This window comes from Dryobates pubescens, chromosome Z (assembly GCF_014839835.1).
Source record: "Dryobates pubescens isolate bDryPub1 chromosome Z, bDryPub1.pri, whole genome shotgun sequence".
Lineage (NCBI taxonomy): Eukaryota > Metazoa > Chordata > Aves > Piciformes > Picidae > Dryobates > Dryobates pubescens.
The window spans coordinates 69242448-69264501 of NC_071657.1; the positions used below are offsets into that span (position 1 = coordinate 69242448).

Consider the following 22054-nt stretch of genomic DNA (forward strand, 5'->3'; position numbering starts at 1 on the left):
TGAGTTTTTAGGTAACTCTGTCCCAGCTTTCTGCCCTGGCTTTGAGAAGTGAGTGTCATACTAATGTCGCAGTGACATGAGGATTTAAAACAACAACAACAACAAGAACAACAAAAAGCCTCTGTTAGTGTCTTTTACTTTACATCTCTTTGGCATTTTGTTATCATTTTGTTTGGGTTTTTTGTTCTCTTGCTCTCAGATCTTTGGAATTATTCTTTGCTACCAGTCAAAACAACAGAGGAGAGTATCTGGCTGATGGGAAGTCGCCACATCTCTGTCGCAAGTTTTCTTCTCCTCCTCCATTATCACTCTCCAGAACTTCCTCACCTGTCAGAACCCGGAAACTCTCATTGACTTCACCACTCAATTCAAGGATTGGTGCCCTTGACCTTTCTACTTCATCTGTGGCAAGCAGTCCTACCTCGAACTACAGCCCTGCCACCTCGCCACCCCCAACAGGTAGCAAAGTACCACTGGACCTTAGCAAAGGGCCCTCATCACCTGAGCAAAGCCCTGGCTCCATCGAGGACAGCTTGGAGAACCCTCGCATTGACCTCTGCAACAAGCTGAGGAGAAGCATTCGAAGAGGTATTATATACTCACAAAATACTGAATGTTATGATAAACAGTGTAGTCTCAAAGGTAGGTTTGACTTAACAGATTAATGCTGGGGAGTTGTTCCTCACACCTCTTTTTTATTTCTCATCACTGTAAGTCATGTTGTGAAACCAAACACACTGCTCTCCATTTCTTCTCTAGTAGAGGCTGTGATATGTTGTTTGTTTCACCGCTTTGCTGCTTATTTGTAGAAACAGCATAATGGCAAAATGGTCTTGTTGGTTTTGACTTCAACAGACTACTAACTTTAACAGACTAAGGAGAAAGGCAGAAGGAAGTATTTTATGCCAGTTGTGTTTCCTGATGTGAAGGATTTTTAGGTTGTACTGTTATTGCAGGAGGTAAAAAGTTGAAAAGAAAAGGGATGTAGCTACCTAAACCTGCATTAGGAATGTAAAGGTCTAACATGCTCTTGACATGCTTGCATAACAGGGCTAGTTTCCACAAAAGATTTCACTACTAGTCCAAACATATAATTTATGTGATGCATTTGGTGCATTGGTAAGATTCATACCACCTGGTTGTTATCCATCCAGAAGGTATCTGTCTAAAAAAGGTTAATTGCTCCTGTGCAAATGCCTCTTTTCCTCTGTTCATTGTGTAAGGCACCTTGGAATAGTTACTACTTCCAGAGGGCCAAAGTGAGTTGATGTAAGATCTCATCTAGAGTGGGATAATTGTATTTACATGTGGCAAAGCAAGAAAGTAGCTTTAATCTCACAGGATGCCTAAGTGTGCACTTACGTCTCATTGTTCTTTGAGGATGGTGGGATGGTATTCTACATTAGAATTATCTAGTCTTTTTTTTTTTTTTTTTTTTTTTTTTTTTTTTTAATTGTGGCTACATTAAACAGAAGAAGAGGAGTTTAGAAAATGCTATTTTGTTCCTAAAATTCATGTATGGAAATGTTCTTTCATGGCCTGATTTACAGCTTGAGGAATTTGAACTGTAAATTTGAGTAAACGTTACTTGCAAGTACTGTAACAATGAAAATGGATATAATCCAAGAGGAAAGAAGGAAAAGATTACCAAATGTAAACTAAGAAAATAGGACTGAAGCATGATGTCTGCTCATTACTGATGAGTTGAAATAAGTGCCTTGTGAAAGATTTGATGCAGACAGATTGTCTTTACAGAATAGAGTCTATTGTTTTAAAAAACCTTCATAACAGGCAAGTTAGCCACCCCAGAATGATAAGAGTATCTTCTTGCCCATCTTTTGTGCTTTCCCAAAACTCTAGTTGGCTGTTATAATTGGTGCCGTGGGTTAGTTGCTTGGGCGGTGTTGGATTGGTTGATGGGTTGGACGCGATGATCTTGAAGGTCTCTTCCAACCTGGTTTATTCTATGTATTCTATGTATTCTATGTATTTCTGTATGCTGGAAGTTTTTAAGTGAGTAGTGTAACAGACTAGTTATATATATATAAAATATTTGCTATGTAGGATTGAGCAAATTCTTCTTGTGCACTAGTGTAACCACATTCAAATGCAATGTCTGATATCACAGCATGTCCCAAAATGTAGCTCATAAATTACAATTAATTGTGCACAGGTAACTGTGGTCTTAGGTGCAATGTTTTTTGGTATATGCTATTATTCTGTCCCAGTGTTAGCACTAGGCATTGTTGCAGAGGTGTTCAGATTTTGCATTCCAATCTGTCAAAGACGAATGTGTCATCTGGGCAGCCTGAGGAACATTTGCAAATGGCAAGATCCTCATATAAATGCTAAATTGCTGTCTGTGTAGTGTCTCCAGTCCCTTTGGGGATCTCCTGTTAAGCAGTTAGCACTCATTTTGGAGGAATTTGCAGCTAGATAGCCCTGTTCTGTAGAGGAAAGTCCCTTTGTCATTCAGCTGCATACAACATGTTGAGGTAAAGTAGTAAGTTTAGAAAGAAATGTCACAAGGAGAATAGAAATGGGTAGGAGGACAACTACAAAATGCTGGTCTGCATGTTTCCTTTCATAGGGAATGCATGTTTTTGTTCCTGAAATTTTCTGGGTAAAGGAAATAATTTCTGATTAATCAGGAGTCACAACCTCATTATGACTAATACTGTTCTCATGCTGCCAGATTCCCAAGAAAACTTACTCTAAATCCAATATAACTGTAGAAAATCTCTTTCCTAGGACATACTGTCATGGTGGTTGTTCATCTTGAATGTTGTCTGTTTACACCCTGGAATTTCCACCTTCTTCCAAAAATGAGATTTCCAAAGTTGTTGTTTGCTTTCAATGTTTTTGTTTTCCAAACTTTTTGTTTCATCCATATTTTTTATATATGCAGTGCTTATGCTTCAGGCATAGCTGTCATTCATATCAAATGTAAGATACAGCTAAGCTTGCTTTCCCCCATTTCAGAAGCAGTATTTCTGCCATTCCTTTTTTTTGTTTTTCTGACAGAATTCCTCCATGGATTAATCTGCTCTCCACTGTTGTTTGGCTATTTTATTGGGCAGGTTTTGATCACACGTAATTATCCATCAAGGATTACTTTTCCTAGCTCATATTAAACCTTAGAGTTCAAGTTTTCTTATTACATGTTCACTTCTCTGCATATTCTACCACCTTAAACTGAAGTCTTACCCAGGTTATTTTTAGAGCTGACAACTTGCTGGTTTTCACCAAGTTCTGTATTTATGAGGTTTTGTGTGGCTATGTCATTTGTACAAACCTTTCCCAGTTCTTTAACTCCATACAGAGGATAGTTATTGCTTCGTCTTCTTAATGCCAAAGTTTCAATGCAGATTCCAGAAGCAGTACTTTATAAAAACGACAAATTAAATGTTAATGAGTTTGTATTAGATGGTATTTAGTGGTACTACTTTGGCAGTGAAATATTGGTGTTTAGTGCTATTAATTAATGACCATTTAAAAATCATTGCCATTCAGTGTAGCCCCCATTGATGCACACACTCTTTTTTATCACAGTATCACAGTATAACTAAGGTTGGAAGAGACCCCAAGGATCATCAAGTCCAACCTGTCCCAACAGACCTCATGACTAGACCATGGCACCAAGTGCCACGTCCAATCTCCCCTTGAACACCTCCAGGGACGGAGACTCCACCACTTCCCTGGGCAGTCCATTCCAATGACGAACGACTCGCTCAGTGAAGAACTTTTTCCTCACTTTGAGTCTAAACCTCCCCTGGCACAGCTTGAGACTGTGTCCCCTTGTTCTGGTGCTGGTTGCCTGGGAGAAGAGACCAACCCCTTCCTGTCTACAACCACCTTTCAGGTAGTTGTAGAGGGCAATGAGGTCACCCCTGATAAATGATGATAAATCAATGCTATATAATTCATATTGTTCAGAGTTGACCATTTGCAGATACTCTGTCTTTTGGTGGTTGTAAACTGAGAGTCCTGAAGCACCTGCAGACTATAATCTCTGCAGATGCAACTCCGTATCTGAGACAACCTATTCTGATTGCATTCTCTGCTTTTAAAACCCACCTTAAAGTCACATACCATAGTTCCCTATGGGTGCTTGATATTTTCAAATACAGTTTATATTTCAAAGGCTGTTTATGTGGCAAAGTTTATAGGTTGTTATGTTATATTGTTGCATACAACATAACATTTAGCCTGGAGAAGAGGAGGCTCAGGGGAGACTTTATTGCTGTCTACAACTACCTGAAGGGAGGTTGTAGCCAGGAGGGGGTTGGTCTCTCCTCCCAGACAACCAGCACCAGAACAAGAGGACATAGTCTCAAGCTGCACCAGGGGAAGTTTAGGCTCAAGGTGAGGAGAAAGTTCTTCACAGAGAGTTCTTAGCCATTGGAATGTGCTGCCCAGGGAGGTGGTGGAGTCACCATCCCTGGAGGTGTTCAAGAGGGGATTGGACATGGCACTTAGTGCCATGGTTTAGTAGTCATGAGGTCTGTGGTGACAGGTTGGACTTGATGAACTTTGAGGTCTTTTCCAACCTTATTGATTCTATGATTCTATGATCCCATAATATTTGACACATTCATTAATATAAATTGTTATAATATAATAAAGATGAGCAGGATTGGGTACAAGTTCCTCCTAGGGAAATTCTGATTAGAAATAAAAGGAAAAAATCTCACAACAAGGACAACCAGTCATCGGAATAACACTCCCAGGGGAATGACGGAGTCCCTAACATTAGGCATTTCTAAGATTTGACTGAACAGAGTACTGGGGCATGCTTAACCAAGAAAGACTGGACCAGATACATAGAATAAACCAGGTTGGAAGAGACCTTCAAGATCATCGCGTCCGACCCATCAACCAATCCAACACCACCTAAACAACTAACCCATGGCACCCATCAAGTCTCCTCCTAAACACCTCCAATGATGGTGACTCCACCACCTCCCCAGGCAACCCATTCCAATGGGCAATCACTCTTTCTGTATAGAACTTTTTCCTAACATCTAGCCTGAACCTCCCCTGGTGATGATCCTTGGGTCCCTTCCAACTTGCTATTTCATGATAATATGATATGATGTACATTCACATACATTAAAATGTGTAAATTATGAATGATCATCCTAGTATTAACATTTATTCTCTTTTAAAGCAGCAGTTTTAGAATCTGTGTCAGTGGACCGGACAATTCCTGAAAGCACATCCGCAGTGGATACTACAGAGCTTTCCCCGTGTAGATCCCCTTCAACACCACGTCATCTTCGCTATCGTCAACCAGGAGGTGAGAAGCTGGTATTTCTTGCCTCTCTCAGTCATTTTAAAGAGTTTTAATACTGAACCTGTAATCTTTGTGGGATATTAGAAAGGAATAATTGAATGGTTGAATGACTGAATGGTGGTTTGTTTGTATCTTTCTTATTTCTCAGGTATTAAATCACCCCGACAGAAAGCAAATTACACCACTTTGTTTGTATAACAACAATAAGAGTCTTGGAAGCATATTGAGACTTCATTATGGACAAATATTCTGAAATAGCTTGAGCAGAATGTGCCCAAGTTCAGGATTAATATTTTATCAGTACTATTCTCACAAAACTTTCAAGATCATGGTACATTTTTTTTCAACTACTAAGGGGACATATTTTAGGCACCATAAGTAATCACGAAATACACAACACCCATTATTGTCAATAGGGAGTGACTGAATCTGTTTCTTTGTATAACACTGAACATTTACAGATGGTGTCACATTATTCATTCCAAAATTTGAATAAACTGCTCAATTGAAGAGGAAAAGTAAGATCTGGAGCTCCTCAAATAGCTCTCACGTGGCTCTTTGAAGTGATCATCAGAACTGTGAGCTATGTCCATGAATGTTTAAAATGCTGCAATCTCATGCAAGCCAGATTTCTAGGCAGTTATTTCATGCCTGAAATTAAAACAACAAAAACAGAGCAGAATCTTCTCAACTGTTAAGTGGTGTAATTAACAAAGTCCTGAGATACTTCAGTTTAAAACCAATAGTAATCTGCTAGTAGGCACATTTATGGTAAGATGACAAGATTTGGGAGCTGGTAACTGTGAAGAACAGTGCCATATTATCTGAGTACTAGTCAAAAGCAATGTTCACAGCACTTCCTGTGAAGGAAGTTTGATATATTGTGCAAAACATCCTAAGCAAGGACCTGAGAAAATGTGTGAACCTAGTTATCAGGAATTGGTTAATATGCTTAGTTCTATAACGTGACATTTGGTTTAGGCCAACTTTCTACGCCATTGGTTTTGTTGTGGTTTTGTTTTTTTTCCTTTTTCTGTTTGATTACTGCTTACTTCCTCACCTTGATTGTGTCTTAGACATTTGTTTCTATAGCAACATTAATTACACCAACCTGGAAATAAAACTTAAGTCACAAATACAGTTATGATATCTTTACGGTATTTTTATTTCCCTTAGTGTAAAGTCCTTTGGCAATGAAAACACAAAATGTTCAGCAAGTATAAACATTAGCAAACATTTTAAGTATTATTATTGTTAAACTACAAAAAACCATGAAATGTGGAAGTTATTAACTGTTCTCTGTTCTCCTTACAGTACAAACTGCTGACAACAGCCACTGCTCAGTTTCACCTGCTTCTGCCTTTGCTATTGCTACAGCTGCTGCAGGGCATGGGAGCCCACCAGGTGAGACAAATATTCTGTACAAAAGAGAAATAAAAATAAGATGCCTAGGTCTCAAAAGGTGAATATTTCTTAAGAATGTATTTACCTGACTCCAAAATAACCTCTGATTTATTACTTTAATCTGCTGGTGGTTTAAGTCTAGAATCCAGCCTTTCGTATGGATATTGCAGTGCAGCATTCACATTGGAGCCTTGGCTGCTTTTGTATTGTTAAAAGCACAGCTTTTTAATATTTTCAATATTTGTAGTACTAAGTATGAAAAAAATATGTGCAAGTATGCAGTCTGTTGGAGGAATAAGAAAGCACAGGGGTACTTCAAAAGGAAAAAAAAATCTCTGCTATTCTTAAATACTTTTTTGTGTTGCTTTGAATAAAGGGTCTTTCTCCCGGGTAATGTGAAAAACAATAAGAAGGGTTTGCAGCAAATCTGACAAGAAGTGTCAGATGGGGAGTCTCAGGAGACTGGGCTGGAGTCAGGCTGTCCACCTGTACAATCAACATTAAAATTCAAGGCTTCAAACCAGAGCTTAAACTGGTGAATCCCCTAGTTTGTCACTTGTTAAAATTTATCAAGTTAGAGATGGTATTAAAGTTCAAATCATGCAGTACAAATTTAGGTAAATGAATAATTTTATTCCTTCCCGTGTGTGTTGTCACAAACATGTGAGGTTTTAAACGATGTCTTTTTTCCCCAGTGCAGTCCTGTCTCTTTCACTGCATAGGATGGACATGATTCCTCAGTGAATCAGGTCTGGGAGTAAATGAGATGGCTTTTTTTTTTTTTTTTTTTGCATTGGTCCTTGGCCTCACTGCTGCAGACATTGTGATATGTGTAATTTAATATACTCCTACATGGAACAAAAATAGAATGGCAAGTGAAATTCAGTGCTGATAGATATTATGCGATGCACATGAAGCAGATCAGTCTGAGCTCTGCATGTGTAAGGATGGGCTTGGTGATGCACACTTCCACTCATGACCAATATCTGAGGAATGAAATAGATACTTCACTTGAAAGACAGTAGTGCTCAGCAGGAGCCAAAAAGGTAAATGAATCATCCAGCATTATTAGGAAAGGAACAGAGAGCAAAGCTCTCTGCAGTGTGCCCAGGCAGCCAAGAGGGCCAATGGCATCCTGGCCTGCATCAAGAACAGTGTGGCCAGCAGGAGCAGGGAGGTCATTCTGCCCCTGTACACTGCACTGGTTAGGCTGCACCTTGAGTACTGTGTCCAGTTCTGGGCCCCTCAGTTTAGGAAGGATGTTGACTTGCTGTAACGAGTCCAGAGAAGGGCAACGTAGTTGGTGAGGGGGTTTGAACACAAGCCCTATGAGGAGACACTGAGGGAGCTGGGGTTGCTTATCCTGGAGAGGAGGAGATTCAGGGGTGACCTTATTGCTCTCTACAGCTACCTGAAGGAAGGTTGTAGACAGGCGGATGTTGGTCTCTTCTCCCAGGCAGCCAGCACCAGAACAAGAGGACACAGTCTCAGGCTGCGCCAAGGGAGGTTTACGTTGGATGCGAGGAAAAAGTTCTATCCAGAGAAAGTGATTGCCCATTGGAATGGGCTGCCCAGGGAGGTGGTGGAGTCACCTTCATTGGAGGTGTTCAGGAGGAGACTTGATGGGGTGCTTGGTGCCGTGGGTTAGTTGTTTAGGTGGGTTGGATTGGTTGATGGGTTGGACGTGATGATCTTGAAGGTCTCTTCCAACCTGGTTTATTCTATGTATTCTATGTAAGCAGAGAATCATTATGCTGCCACAGTATAAATCCAGAATTTGCACATGTATTGAACATTATGTAAAGTTGTGATATGTCCTGTTTGAGATGAGGGGGTAAGAAACAGGGAAGGTTGAGAAATTCCAATCAAGGGTAGGTATAAGTATGAAGTGACTTCTATATATTTGAAGTTAAGAGAAAAGATGACTTGGAGGGTTGATGAGAAATTTCTGTGAAGTCATGATTGTCCTACAGGAGAGTCAGTAGGCATTTATTGCTTTTTCTGATGCAAGGGGTAGCAGGCATTGATGAACATGAGGCCAAGCCCAAACAAACACAAGCTGGTAGTTCTTTATGCAACAAATAAAAGGCCTGAGATTCTGCAGAGGGACATTGTGAGGGGAAAAGACTTACCCATGTTCAAAAGATGGACTGCTATCTTCAAGCAAGAGTCATTAGTAGTTACTAGACCAGCAAACTAGAACAGATTCAGAAGCTGAAATCAGCTGGAAATTGTGGGAGAATATTAGGAGGTAAGAGCCATCTGTGTTTCTTCTGTTATCACTGTTCCATGAAGCCTTCTGGTTTCTGGTGATTTTACTTTTTTTCAGTATGATAACCTTAGCTCTTACCTTTCAACCTTCCAGTTCTGACTGTTCAGATATGCATTGATGCAAACAGACTTGTTGGAAAGCCCTATAGTCATTCTACCAGAAGCAGATACAAAGGGTATTTAATCATGTCCTGTGGAGAGTCCTGGCCATAACAGTTTTTAATAGGTGTCATCATGCAATGATAAGTTTGTGCACTGATGAGTACGCAAAGCTCTGAACAGCTCTCCTGGGGTGTGTGATGGATTTGCATATCTTAGATAAGCACCTAGGGGAATACTGCTTATATTGGTCCTCACTGCAGGCTACATGATGGAATGTGACTTGATGGGAAGCCAAAGTTGAAAGGCTTTTGAGTATTTTGGTCTGCTTTAGGTGTTGGTGCACTTCGTCCAGCACATGCAGCCTGAGTGCAGTGCATGTTGTCAGCGCTCTCAGTCTGCCCCATCCTCACCATGTGGGGATCAGTGCTGTGCTCCAGGGACATCAGCAGTGTTTTCAGGGCACCTTTATCTGTTTGGTTCATTTGTTATCTGAGTGCACAGGAGGTATGCATGTAGGGCTACCAGGGTCCTAAGAAGAGTCCGTGTTTGGATTGCCCCACCACACCGTATGTTGCACTGGCTTATGAGCTGCTAAAACAGAGGTGCTGGGCACCACAACATTGCTCTGTAGCATGCAGATTTTTCTGTGCTGTATGGAACCTTTCTGTAAACCAGGATGGCTCAGGTTCATATGCCCTACAGCATTGTTTTTTCTTAAACTTACTGACTTTCTTGCCATTAATTTCATTTATTTTATAGGTAGCTCCTTTTAGAATGTCAAGCTGTACTACTTGTCTTATTGCTTAGTGTCTAGTTAATATTAACCTCTACATGTATTAAACATGGTTTTGTTTATTCTCTTCCAGAAAATTTGCATGTTACTTATTTTAACAGCATGATAAATAGAAATATGAAGTGAAAGTACAGAAAGTTAAATAAGGCAACCCAGCTGCACAGCTTGTTGTCTGCATGAATGATAATATGCACAGTAGGGATAAATAGAGCATGTTGTGTATTTTACATGTCCTTTCTCTTCCAAGGGATATGAAGGCTCATGGCTTGCTGCAGTTGCAGTGCTCTGTCAGCATTAATAGTTTGCTGCACACCTTCATTCTTTTCCCAATTTGTAAAAATAGGATGTTAACACTAACACATTCTAACACAGAAATCCACAGGTTAAATCACCTTCACTCTCTAGTCTGCTAAACTTTCTTTCATGGCAATGAAGCTCACACTCCAGCCAGGAAAGGGAACAAACTTATGCAAGAACAGTGGAAGATGCCCTGTTTCCATGACTGTGTGTAAAATAGTATAAACTCAATTTTTTGATAAAGGGACACATATTCTTTACTTATTTAGAATTACCATCTCCCTTCTCATGATTCTGTCGTTGGTACTAGCACTTCTGTTTCCCTACCTACTTCTTTTCATGATAGACAGCTCTGAGCAATCACAAACCTATGCCTGCTCAGAGGCATCAGTTACTTGTGCTGTTTCTTTCCATGTTTCTAGAGGTCTGTATACCTCTAGAAAATTGATTTCTGCTTGCATCCCTGACAGCTTCCAGAAGCTACACAGAAGTTATCAAGGGGCCTGATCAAATGTTTGTCTTATAATTTGTAAAAAATCCTACACAAAGTTTAATGATAACAGTCTTGATAATCCCTTCTTTTAACTTTGTCATGAGTTAGGTAGTTCTTCAGTGGAACTTTAGGGAGCTGCAGTGAGCCCCTTCTCTTCAGGACTGATTTCCTTCTCAGAGAGTCTGTCACACACCCAGTGTCAAAAAAAGGAGTGAGACTAGTAATGTGGGAAAGGAACCTCCTGCCAAAATACTTGCCAATCATTTCTAGTTTTGGTGGGAAAATCCTACAGATGTTACAGGAATCAAGCAACAACAATATACTCTGTACAGCACCCACACAAACCCCTGCACTAGATTAGAACAACTTATGCAGAAAAATGCTTCTTTCATCTATGGCTTGTAGAACTTCCACATTTCCCTGGTTTATCTTTAAACAGTCTTTCAAACATGTTACTGCATTTTTTTCTCTCCTCGACTTTTTGTTTAGATCTATTATGCCTAGAATCAGAGTAGTATCTTGTGATCAATGAGATATCATGCACTGGGCTGCCCAGGGAGGTGGTGGAGTCACCATCCCTGGAGGTGTTTAAGAGGGGATTAGACGTGGCACTTGGTGCCATGGTTTAGTTAGTCATGAGGTCTGTGGTGACAGGTTGGACTTGATGATCTTTGAGGTCTCTTCCAACTTTGCCGATTCTGTGATTCTGTGACTTTCAAAGAAAAAACATCTTTTGATCATTTACTGAAACTGCTTGCTTTGTATGCATGTCTTCATGCTTGTTAATACAAAGTATGAAGGTGTTCTGTATGACTAGGAGAGATTCAAGCTTTTCTTAAAATCTCTGTGTGGGTGAAGCCAAATTATCAGGCTGTGTTATATTTGTAAATAATGAATGAAGTAGAAAAAGTACTTACATAATCTTAGCAAACATACAAATTTCTTTTCTGCTATGAATGTCTAACACAATTTGAAGAAAAATAGTTACAGCTAAATTAATAATTTAATTTTTAAACAGTTCTACTGAACATGGGCTTCAAGGAGTTGTTTGGACAAAAAGTTAAATGCAAAATCTAAACTGATCTTAGACACTTTTCGTATTATTTTATACTTGCAACAAATAGACTGAAAGAACTCCTAGAAGCTTGTTTCCTCCTCAGCTCAACCTTGAGACACAAAAATCTCTCAACATGGAGAATAAATATTGGACAAGAAGCAAATACTTTAACCCAAACAAATGGCTTGTTCCCTAATGAACATAGCGGCTTTGTTTCAACAGCTCTGTCATCTGATTTTGAGCTGGGTACATCAGTACTTCCAACATGCTGCACGCTTCAGAGATGCCTTCCTCCTCCTACAGCATGCACTGTAGAGAAAGTACCATTTTTCCCAAGAACAAGGTGACATATTATGGGAGAGGATGGGAGTGGGATGGAAGCTTGTGGTTGGCAGGAGGGCCTTGCTTCTTTGGTATAAGCATTTGTTTTTTAAAAAACACATGTGAAAGGGAGAGGACAGAGTGAGAAAGAAGTAGGAAAAAAAGTGTCTTTGGGGGAGTATCTCTGACAAGTATGATTTACATGTAGGAAAATTTGCCCCATGTTAGCAAGGAGGAAAGATGGTTTTACTCTCTGATTTTAGTGATTTAGAAGAGCAATTAAATTAACAGCTTGAAGCTGTGAAACATCTACACAACAATGAATCACTTACATACTATCCCTTTTAGTTAATTGCCTGAACATACCTTCGATGCTAAATTACCTTTGATTTGAATTATTTACCTGAGTATTGTTCAGGAGAGAGATTTTTCCCCAGAGCTTCTGCATTTTGTATCTAGTACCTTATCACAGCACATTTCAAAAGATCTCTCTAACAATCAGCAGGCAAATCCTTTCTTATGCAGAGGAAGTGCAACCACCTCCTTCTCTTTTCACAAACACACTCTGGTGGTTCAGAGAAGCAATCTCAATCTAAATTACCCTTGGTTTTAGGCTAGCAAAATTGATCAGCCTGTTTATCAGACCATTTTCTGGTATCATCTGCTTTTCTATAGCTCCTACAATCTGTCTGCAGCAGTGATCAGACAGTCCTTTGAAGCTGCAGCAGATTCTCAACAAAGTGAGCAAAGCCTACTCCATTAATCTGCTAGCTGCAGCTGTTAAATGCAAGGAATTCAATATGCCTGGGCATTCAAAAGTACCTCCTAGTGCCACTTCCATTCACTGCTACTGAGTAGTTTGTAGTGTTGACAATGAATCTGATACAGTCTGTGAGTTCTGGATCGACAGACCTGAAGTCCCATTCATGGTCTCTGACTATGGAGAGACCAAACTGCTTTTTAAATCTCAGACTTTGCTACTTTCCACTGGTAATCAGTTATGCATTACTGCATTATCAAAAAGTGTGTGTCCAGCAGGAATAGGGCAGTGATGGTGCCCCTGTGCTCAGCCCTGGTGAGGCCACAGCTTGAGTACTCTCTTCAGTTTTGGACACCTCAGAACATAAGGAAGACATTGAGGTCCTGGAGGGTGTCCAGAGAAAGACAGCTAGGCTGGTGAGGGGTTTGGTGGGTGTGTTGCATGAGAAGCAGCTGAGGAAACCAGGGTTGTTTAGTCTAGAGAAGAGAAGGCTAAGGGGAGATCTTAGTGCGCTCTAAAACTGCCTGAAAGGAGGTTGTATTGAGGCTGGTGTTGGTCTCTTCTCCCAAGTAACCGGCAATCAGATGAGAGGAAATGGGCTTATTTTGTGCCAGGGGAGGTTTAGATTGGATATTATGAAAAAAGTCTTTACTGAAAGAGTTGTCAAGCATTGGAACAGGCTTCTCAGGGAGGTGGTGAAGTCGCCATCCCTGTAGATGTGGCACTGCAGGACATAGATTAGTAGTCATGGTAGTTGGGGTAGGGTTGGATTTGATCCTGAAGGTCTTTTCCAACTTTAATGATTCTAAGATTCTGTGATTAATTGTATGCATAAGTTATGCATTAGTGAAAGAAAGGATATAAATGCATGATTTATTTTGACTTGGCTATTTTTGTATTCTTGATCATTGCCTGGGATAAAACATTGTAGGCCCTTTCTGCACTTTGCTTGACTACGTCTGATGTAAAGCTGCCAAACCTCAATTTTAGAGCAATCAGATGTGGTTGAGAATAAACACTGAGGAAATATTTCTGCAAAAGTATTTGGCACAAGCTGTCAAACTTTTAGAGGCAGGGACTCATGTGAAAATATCAACTTCAGGAGCCACCAGGATGAATGCAGAAAGTCCTTATATCCTTGGAGGTGCTGTAGGTTTGTCTGCCATAACATATCCCAACTGTTAACTGCAATAACAAATATAAACAAACCTTTATAAATTAGAGCTGTGATTTTCATAATGACATCCCTTGAAAGATGCACAAGCACTGAAGTTGAGCCAGATCAGTCCTGTGAATCTGACACACTTTGCCCCTACTTGATTACTGTCACATGTTAAATGAATAGAAAATTAGTTAAAAATAATAATGCATGTTTCATAGGGATCCAGGTTACACAAGGGTACAGTATGTGTAGGCCTTTTCATTCTCATATATCAGACACAGATTGAGTAATGCTGACTGCGTATTTTAAATGGTCAAAAATCAGGATGAGAAGGCTTCACAGAAGTTCTTTAATGAGAGCTGCTCAGCTCATTTTAGGTTGTGACCAGTGCTGCTGTTCTGCAGCTATTCAAAACAAACTACATGCCAGCTCCCCATGTGACAATATTTTTGTTTTGTTTGTTCTGGCATAAGCACTAATTGGAGTAATGGAATGACACAGCTTGTGCCAAGTGATACAAGAGAGATCAGATCCTATGTGCATGTTCGTGTGTCCATGTGTCTGTAGATATATGTATGTCTGTGCCAAGAGGAGGCACTGTAGTTGTGCATACTGCTGCCAGCTGCATTCAGCACTTAAGCTGAATAATGCCACTTGGAGGTGTACCATGCAAAATAATGAAGGTGTACCCTCCCCATGGGATCCTGTTGAGGTCTAAAATGGAAAAGCATGTAGAAGCATACATTACACTTTAAAGAGAGTATTTAATCTACCATTACCATCTTGTGCACAGACTGATGTACAGCTCCAGTTTATAGTTCCATATTCAAGGATATCAGCTTCACTGTTCAGGGAGCATTTCCCTAATTCTGAACAGAGGAATAATAATGTGGCATTACACCATTATGTTTCCTGAGACAGAAATTCTGGGGTAGACAGCTGCATTTGTATGAAATTTTTTTGAAGGAAATTCCTACTTTATTTTTTTCCATCATGAGAGCAAGCAGAGACAGATTTCCTTGCTATGATGATGTTACGTGAAAGGTGAGCAGTACCTGATGATTATGTCAAGATGAACTCAACCTTATGTGAATCGCTGGATACGCACTTCTGTGTTGTGCTGTACTAAATTCTTCCAATTACATCAGTGGTTACAAGCTGACCTTTGGAAAGGTATTTATTTCTTTCTGGATTTGTTCATATGTATCCATGTCTAAAGCAAAACTATAAAATTAATGTCTCTTTCTAGTTGATACCCAGTATGATGCCATAAACATTATAGTTATAGTAATCTTACAGTACATAATTTTCTGGGTTGTAACATCTCATTCCCTCTACTGGAAAAGATTTGTGGAACTTTTTTTCCTTATGAATCTGGACCAGAACTGGGGGGGGGAGGGGGGAAGGGGGAGACAAGGGGGAAGTACTAATGATATCCCAATCAACAATCAAGATGCAAAGTTTCCTTCTTTTAAATCTAAAGCTTATCCCAGCTGGAGTACTCTTCCTAGGACTAAATTGGCACAACTGGGTCACACGTATCACAGAGATTGTTTCTAAGCAGTTGGAAGCAGATTTTTTAATGTACTTTTTAATGTACTTCTTAAGGTCATGGGTTCCCACATTAAAATTCAAGACTGAATTTGAGGGCATCTAGCCTGCTGTCAGAGTTACAAGGTACCATCAAATCACACCTGAAATAATTTCAGGCAGGCTTATCAATCTTGCTTGTGCTGTGACTCTCCCTAGTCCCCCCTTCCACCAGGGATCTAAGATCCTTAGTATCAAGACAGAAAAGAGTTGGTGTAGGATTTGTTTTCCTCCTCAGATCCTTTATGTGAAGAAACAAAGTTTTTTTCACTTGTTTTTGTTTGAAAGGAGGTTCCAGCCAGGAACTGGAAAAATGTGTGCTAGTTCCCTGTTGGGAATACTTTCTAATGAGATTTCCAGACCAATGTATGTAGCTTCAAGGAGGTTTGAAAAGCACTAAGACCTGAACACTGGACCTTCTTGGAATTCCCCATTTCAATTAAAAAATTTCAGGTACAAAGCACTCATTGACTTACTATGTAGCTGACAAAGTTCTCCACTAAAAAAGATTGTGTGACAAATAACTACTGGCATAAACCCAACCAGCTTTTCTTCCTCATGGTTGGAAGATTGTCAGGAGCCTGCCAGATGTTGTTACCAAAGTAGGAGTGGCCACTGCTAACATTGTGACCTATCTGCTGGGTTGGCTGGGGATCTTGGTGTGATGCATGAGGTCAGCAAGGACCGATGATGATGCCCCAGAGAGAGGCAAATTACTTTCTCTTCCAGGCTGTATTTTTAACACTCATTCCCCAGACTGCTTTTATGAGACACTTGTGTATGTTTTCTCCTGCTGGAGGATATTTTACTGTGAAATCAGTAGCAAAAGGAAAATAGACATTAAAACTACTTTGTTTGGAATCTGCCTTCTTACTCAATAACCCTGAATGTTATTCCTTTTCTCTGAATATTCACCTACTCTATAGTGCATTTGAGTAGACTTCTATTTATGCTCCTGAATTGGGAGCCCATTGAATATAACAAAGTTGTTGCTTAGCAATTTTAGATAAGTGGCTAAACATTCATATTTAAATTGAATTGACTCTCCCCTCATTTTTCTTAGAGCAATAGCTCTGAACTAAAATAATGATTTAAGGTTAGTTTTGTCTCAAGCGATCTCTGCTCTTGGAATTTAAAAGCTGGGGCAATTTTTACTTTTTTTCTTTCAACTTAGAAGAATTCTAGGGCCCTCCTTTTTTTAATGTCTTCTCCTGTCTTGAATTAATTTCTTATTCTATCTTATTAGAGTAGTGGAACAGTCAAGGGGAAAAAAAGTATTTGCAGTGGACATTTTGTGAGTTACAACACTGTGAAACATGTGTTTCCTGACCTATTGCACCAGGTCCTGGGCAGCTGTAGGGAAAACTGTTTCATAGACATGTGGAATCAAACTGCCACTGAAAGAAAAACTCCTCCCTCATCTAAGAAATGAGACTAGTACTGTCCTTATTCCTGCACCCACGAAATGGGTCACCACAATCCCACTGTGACTGATTGGATGGCATGTATGGAATATGCATTTTCTGTTGGTTAATTGAGCTTCTATGGCAAGCTCTTGTGTGATATTTTCCTCTGCTTCCTTCAGCAGAGGTGGACAGAAGCTGAAGGGGAGCTGTCACCTCCATGCAAGAAACCATCCATCGTATGTTGATGTTGCATGTAGGGAGTTTGACCAGAAGGTCTGGATCCATAATGAAGACAGGCTTGTTTAGATTCCTTATTATCTTCCTCACATTTGATATACTCAGTGGCATGTATCAGGTGAAGAGAGAAATTTTGGGAGGCATTTGTTTTTTCTTTCTCACCCTCTGCCTAAGTGTTGCTTGTGTAATTAATGTTTATGCTATTACTGAATTGCTTGATTTGTGGCCCAGTCATAAATGGGATGGACGTTTGTTCAGAGATTATTTTTTTTTCATTGACTGCTATGCATCCTGCCAATTTTTGTTTTGCTTGACAGTCAACTGTCTGTTCACAGATGGTCTGAATAATGATACATTTGGTGCTTTGCAATTATCACCTCCTTTCCGTTTAACCTTTACTCCTATTGTCATTAAAAAATCTGAATAATTTTGCAAACTACTTCCTTCAGCTTATGTAAAAAGCCCAGAGGATCTAAAGGGAAATATTACAGAACTACATTTTGCAGTCTTCTGTTTCCAGCTTTCCATTATGGCAGGGCATACTGAGGATTTTAAAGGCTGAAAGCTTACTTTGGATAGTTGTTGAAAAGATTGTGCAAATCTGGTATAGTCTTCACATTGCTGATGGAGAAGATTGAGAGTGCATACAAGGCGTAATTAGAGAAATCAAGACCTAGAGATCATGTGAAAATTGAAAGTAAATCAATAGGTTAAAATGTTCCCTGAAGAGTAAGAGAGAGAGCAGGAACAGAGGCAAACGCACTTGGCTGATGTACAAATTCAAAGAAGTATCAGCTGCAGTGTTACCATTCTTGTCATTATTCATGGAAGATAATTCAAACATTACTGCAGTGAAAAAGAAGTGTCTGTGCTGTGCTAAAACAGTCACAAACATAATTGTTAAGATAGGCTGTTCAAAAACACTCTCATTCTTTGACAATTGTTCACTATAGTTTTTCATATAAATAAATCAAATGAAAAAATCCTGCTGTCACATCACATATTTGTCGTGATATTCTGCAATTTGTAAACACAATTGCCTTGAAAATTCAGAAACTATTCTTTTCTAGAGACATATTTATAAATAAAGACACAAGATTTGGATGGTCTTGCTTAAGCCTTCTTTAGCAAAATTGAATGGGGAGTTTAGAGATTCATGCACACACACTTCTTGCAAGCAAATGAATCTGATTGTGAAGCTGCATGCAGGTACACAGAAATTTACCATTGGGTTTTAGTGATAACATTAACTCCTTCTTGGCTGTCTTTACTGTGACTGAAAGAAGAATAGAATACGATGTTGTTCAGTAGTAACAGAGTTACTGCTACTGAAGAGTTGTGGAAAATGCATTCTACAAAGTGCAGTAGTCTAAAGCTCCAGATATTCATTACCTGCATCATTACAACATATGCAAATGCGAATGCATGCATGTTGGGTTTTTCTTGCTTTAGTACAGAAGTGAATAATGCTATTTTTCTCTGAACCCATGTGTTTATCACAAAATGCCCCAAATAAAAATGCAATCTTGTATTTCTGCTCAATTTTAGGGGAAAAAAAATAAAAATAAGATAAATAAAATAAATGAAAATAAATAGAAAGAAAAAGCGGCATCTTTTGTGCCTTTTATGTTGTGGATTTTTAATAACAAGTTGTGTAACTTGTAACTTCAAATATATTTTCTGTGTTTTCCACTTTTGAGAGATTTGCTTCCAAGTGTGAGACTCTGATATTGCCTTTTTAGAGAGTATTTCCATTAAAAAAGAGGAAAGATAAGTCAAAAACGTGCATACCAGTTACATCCATAGCAGCAGCCCTGCCTTTAAGGATTTTTAAGGGACAAATTTTCAAGTTTGAACATTTCTTTGATTTCTAAGGAATATTTTAATTCTTTGTGGCACTTGTATTTTAAACATACAATGCCATCAATTATTGTAATTCTCAGAGCAACCCTAATATTATTATTAGCACTTGGATTGGGATCTTGACATTAAGCATATTTTTTATCCACTTATCTTTTAAAATTTTTTTCCAGTCCATTAAACTACAATTATTTCACTGGACTGATATCTTTTTAGACTTTTGGATTTAGTTCAAGTTTACAGCATAAGTTTGACATAACTGCATTATCTCAATGTTGTGTTCTTTGAATGCCTCTGACTAGAAAAAGACTTTTAAAAGCAAAAGTCATTTTTAAATAGTTTACCAACCTTCCCCTTAAATATTTTCCAGAAATTAAACACAATCACTATAGCTCTATCTGTGTAACAGCACTGTACATCAGCTGGTGCATGTGAATCCATGGGATTTACCTTACTAAGACTATAATCCCTTGACTTGATTTGGTAGTTAGATTGTATTTGTGTTGGAGGCTTTAGGCAGAAGAATCAAATACATACTTGGAATTATTTCTGACGTAGGTGGTTACAACAGGGATTTTCAGTGGCACACTTCTTAGAACAAAATTATTTCATATGTCTCAAGGAGCAGTGAAAGTGAATTTAAAAGCCTGACCTGCACTGGACACTTGATTTCTGCTTTTTAACAGCCACTTCTTCTGACGCTGTATGAGGACATAGCCCTTAGTAAAACAAACTCAAATTCTGACATAGTGAACAATTTAATAAGGCCCTTTCTCAAACTTATGTAGCCCAATGACCATGGCTCAACTTGATGTCTCCTACTTTCAAGCCTCGAATGTCTTGTAAGGCCTACTCCATTACCAATGTGAACATGCACATTTGATAGTTGTTTTTTTCAAATACTGCATTATTGGTCAAATATGCTATTGTGTATGCAGTGAGTGGGAGTGGAGATCATTGTCTTTGTGCTTCTTTCCATCTCAGTTAGTGCAGTCTCTTTTACCAGCCATGTCATTCTTCAGGTGGCTAGTGTATGACAATTAGTTAAAGGAATTAAAAGGAGAGCAGAATCACTGGCAGCTTAGTTTTCTTATCAATATCAGGCTACTCATATTGCTGTGAAAATTTGTGAAACCCAGTTACTTGCTTGAGAATGCACAACCAGTAAAGATGAGTATCTTTAAACAGTTATCCAAACTTTCTTAGTTATATCAAGGAAAGGTTTTTAGAATTAGGTTATTTTGTGCTACATATATTGGGAAGGCTTTTCTTCTGTGCTGCAAATATTGGAGAAGCTTTTCCAGTTCTAATCTGTGCATGAACACAGCTCTGCTCCAAGCCTGGAGTTTGTATTTATTCTTTATCCAGGTCAGAAAGTAATGCTGATGTTTGCCAAGCCTAAGCTTTCAGAATTTGAGCCAGGCTGAATCATGAAACTGTCAGACAACCCATAAGCATATTTATCATAAGAAAGGGAAAAAGAATTAAAAAAACCCAAACCACAAGACAGAGAACTACATTTGACACTTTGTGGATTATTTGTCACCTGTCTCATGTGCCATGAATGTTCCCCTTGCATCTCTCTGGGACTTTGTGGAGTTCTCTGTTATCTCCTCCAAGACTGAAATGCATTTTTCTACTATGTTAGCTGCAAATGCAGCTCCAGTGCATTGTTCTAGGATGTTTCAGTGAAACTAACATATGAAGTTTTTTGCTAAGAAAGTGGCCAGAAGCTTACTGGAGCCACTCTTGATAACTTCAGAGGACTTACTCCTAAGTCTTGAGAAAGGAAGTAATTTTTTTGTATAGATAAGCCTTTAAAAATAGACATGGCAATAACATTTTGACAAATTAATTACTGTGGTCAGAATTATGTGCTGCTGTATTGGTGCAGAAAACAAAAATGCAGAGAATGCAGTTACTGAAACTAGACTGAGGGGGGGTTTGTTGACGTCTTAAATGAAATAGAAAAGTGAACATGCATCATTTAATGTCTCTAACATATACAGCGCAGAATTTAATATAGTAATAAAAATGTTCCTATTGAGTGAGGTGGATTTTAAAGAGGAAATAATGTAAGCTACTGATAGTAACAGTAGAACAAGTAACAACAGGATAGGGTTTTGCTACAGGTACTTCTCTGTAACTTTTGAGGAGAGGGCTTTGAGTTCTGTCTTACAGTGATGTGTGACTGGATCTTTGAATCTGGTCATGAGTGCAGCAGCTCTAGCACTGACACAGCCTACACACAGGCATTAATTGCCTATGTTTTTTTCATTTACAAATGGAATAGATAATAACATCTACCACTGAAAAGTGCTATAGATTTTGGCATAAGAAGAGCTATCTATATCCAGAGTATTGTCATAATTTAATCTGGTTTTGTCTGCAGGGGTTGAGATTTAAGTTATTCAGCACCTTTTTGAAAAAAAATCTTTGGTGTTACTGGAAGCTATAAAAATATTAGTTTTTATTATAGTGAACATTAAAACATCTGATGGTGAATCTGCATTTTGTATAGCATAATCTCAAGACAAGTGCATGAACAGAGTGAACACATTGTATTGAAAGAAGTAATTCACTGAAACTGGAAATGCTGGCAGGTTAACATTGTGTTTGACAGCCTGTGGTAAAAGTTCTGCATCACTGCTATGTGCAGAAACTATTTGTGGAAACAGTATATAATAATCTCAACAGATACTGGGGAAAAGCATTACTCAAAAGTAGCACTCCCTGAAGCAGCTGCCCACTAAGATGATTAATGATTAGAAATATTGCTGGTATTTCTCATATAGAAAGATTGCTTCCTTCAGGAGACAAACATATTCAACATGGAGTGTTTCAGTTTACTTCGCCATGTGGTGTGGATGTGGGTGGTTTCATCCAGAATACTAATTAAAATGTTGCCAAGGTCAGCATCCTCCTAGACAGGACCCTTCAACTCTCCTGTTTTTCACCATAATGAAGATGAATTTTGAATAGATCATGCCTACCTTCCTGCTGAT

At 38.9% G+C, this 22054-nt stretch overlaps 1 protein-coding gene across 1 annotated transcript in view; it reads left to right on the forward strand.

Moving 5' to 3' along the window:
• RASGRF2 (Ras protein specific guanine nucleotide releasing factor 2) overlaps positions 1-22054 on the forward strand; it is a 156465-nt gene that overhangs the window by 93449 nt on the left and 40962 nt on the right. The window contains exons 15-17 of the mRNA XM_054178630.1: positions 200-588; positions 5174-5299; positions 6611-6700. Coding sequence (XP_054034605.1) covers positions 200-588; positions 5174-5299; positions 6611-6700 — 605 coding nt within the window. The remainder of the gene's footprint in view (positions 1-199; positions 589-5173; positions 5300-6610; positions 6701-22054) is intronic.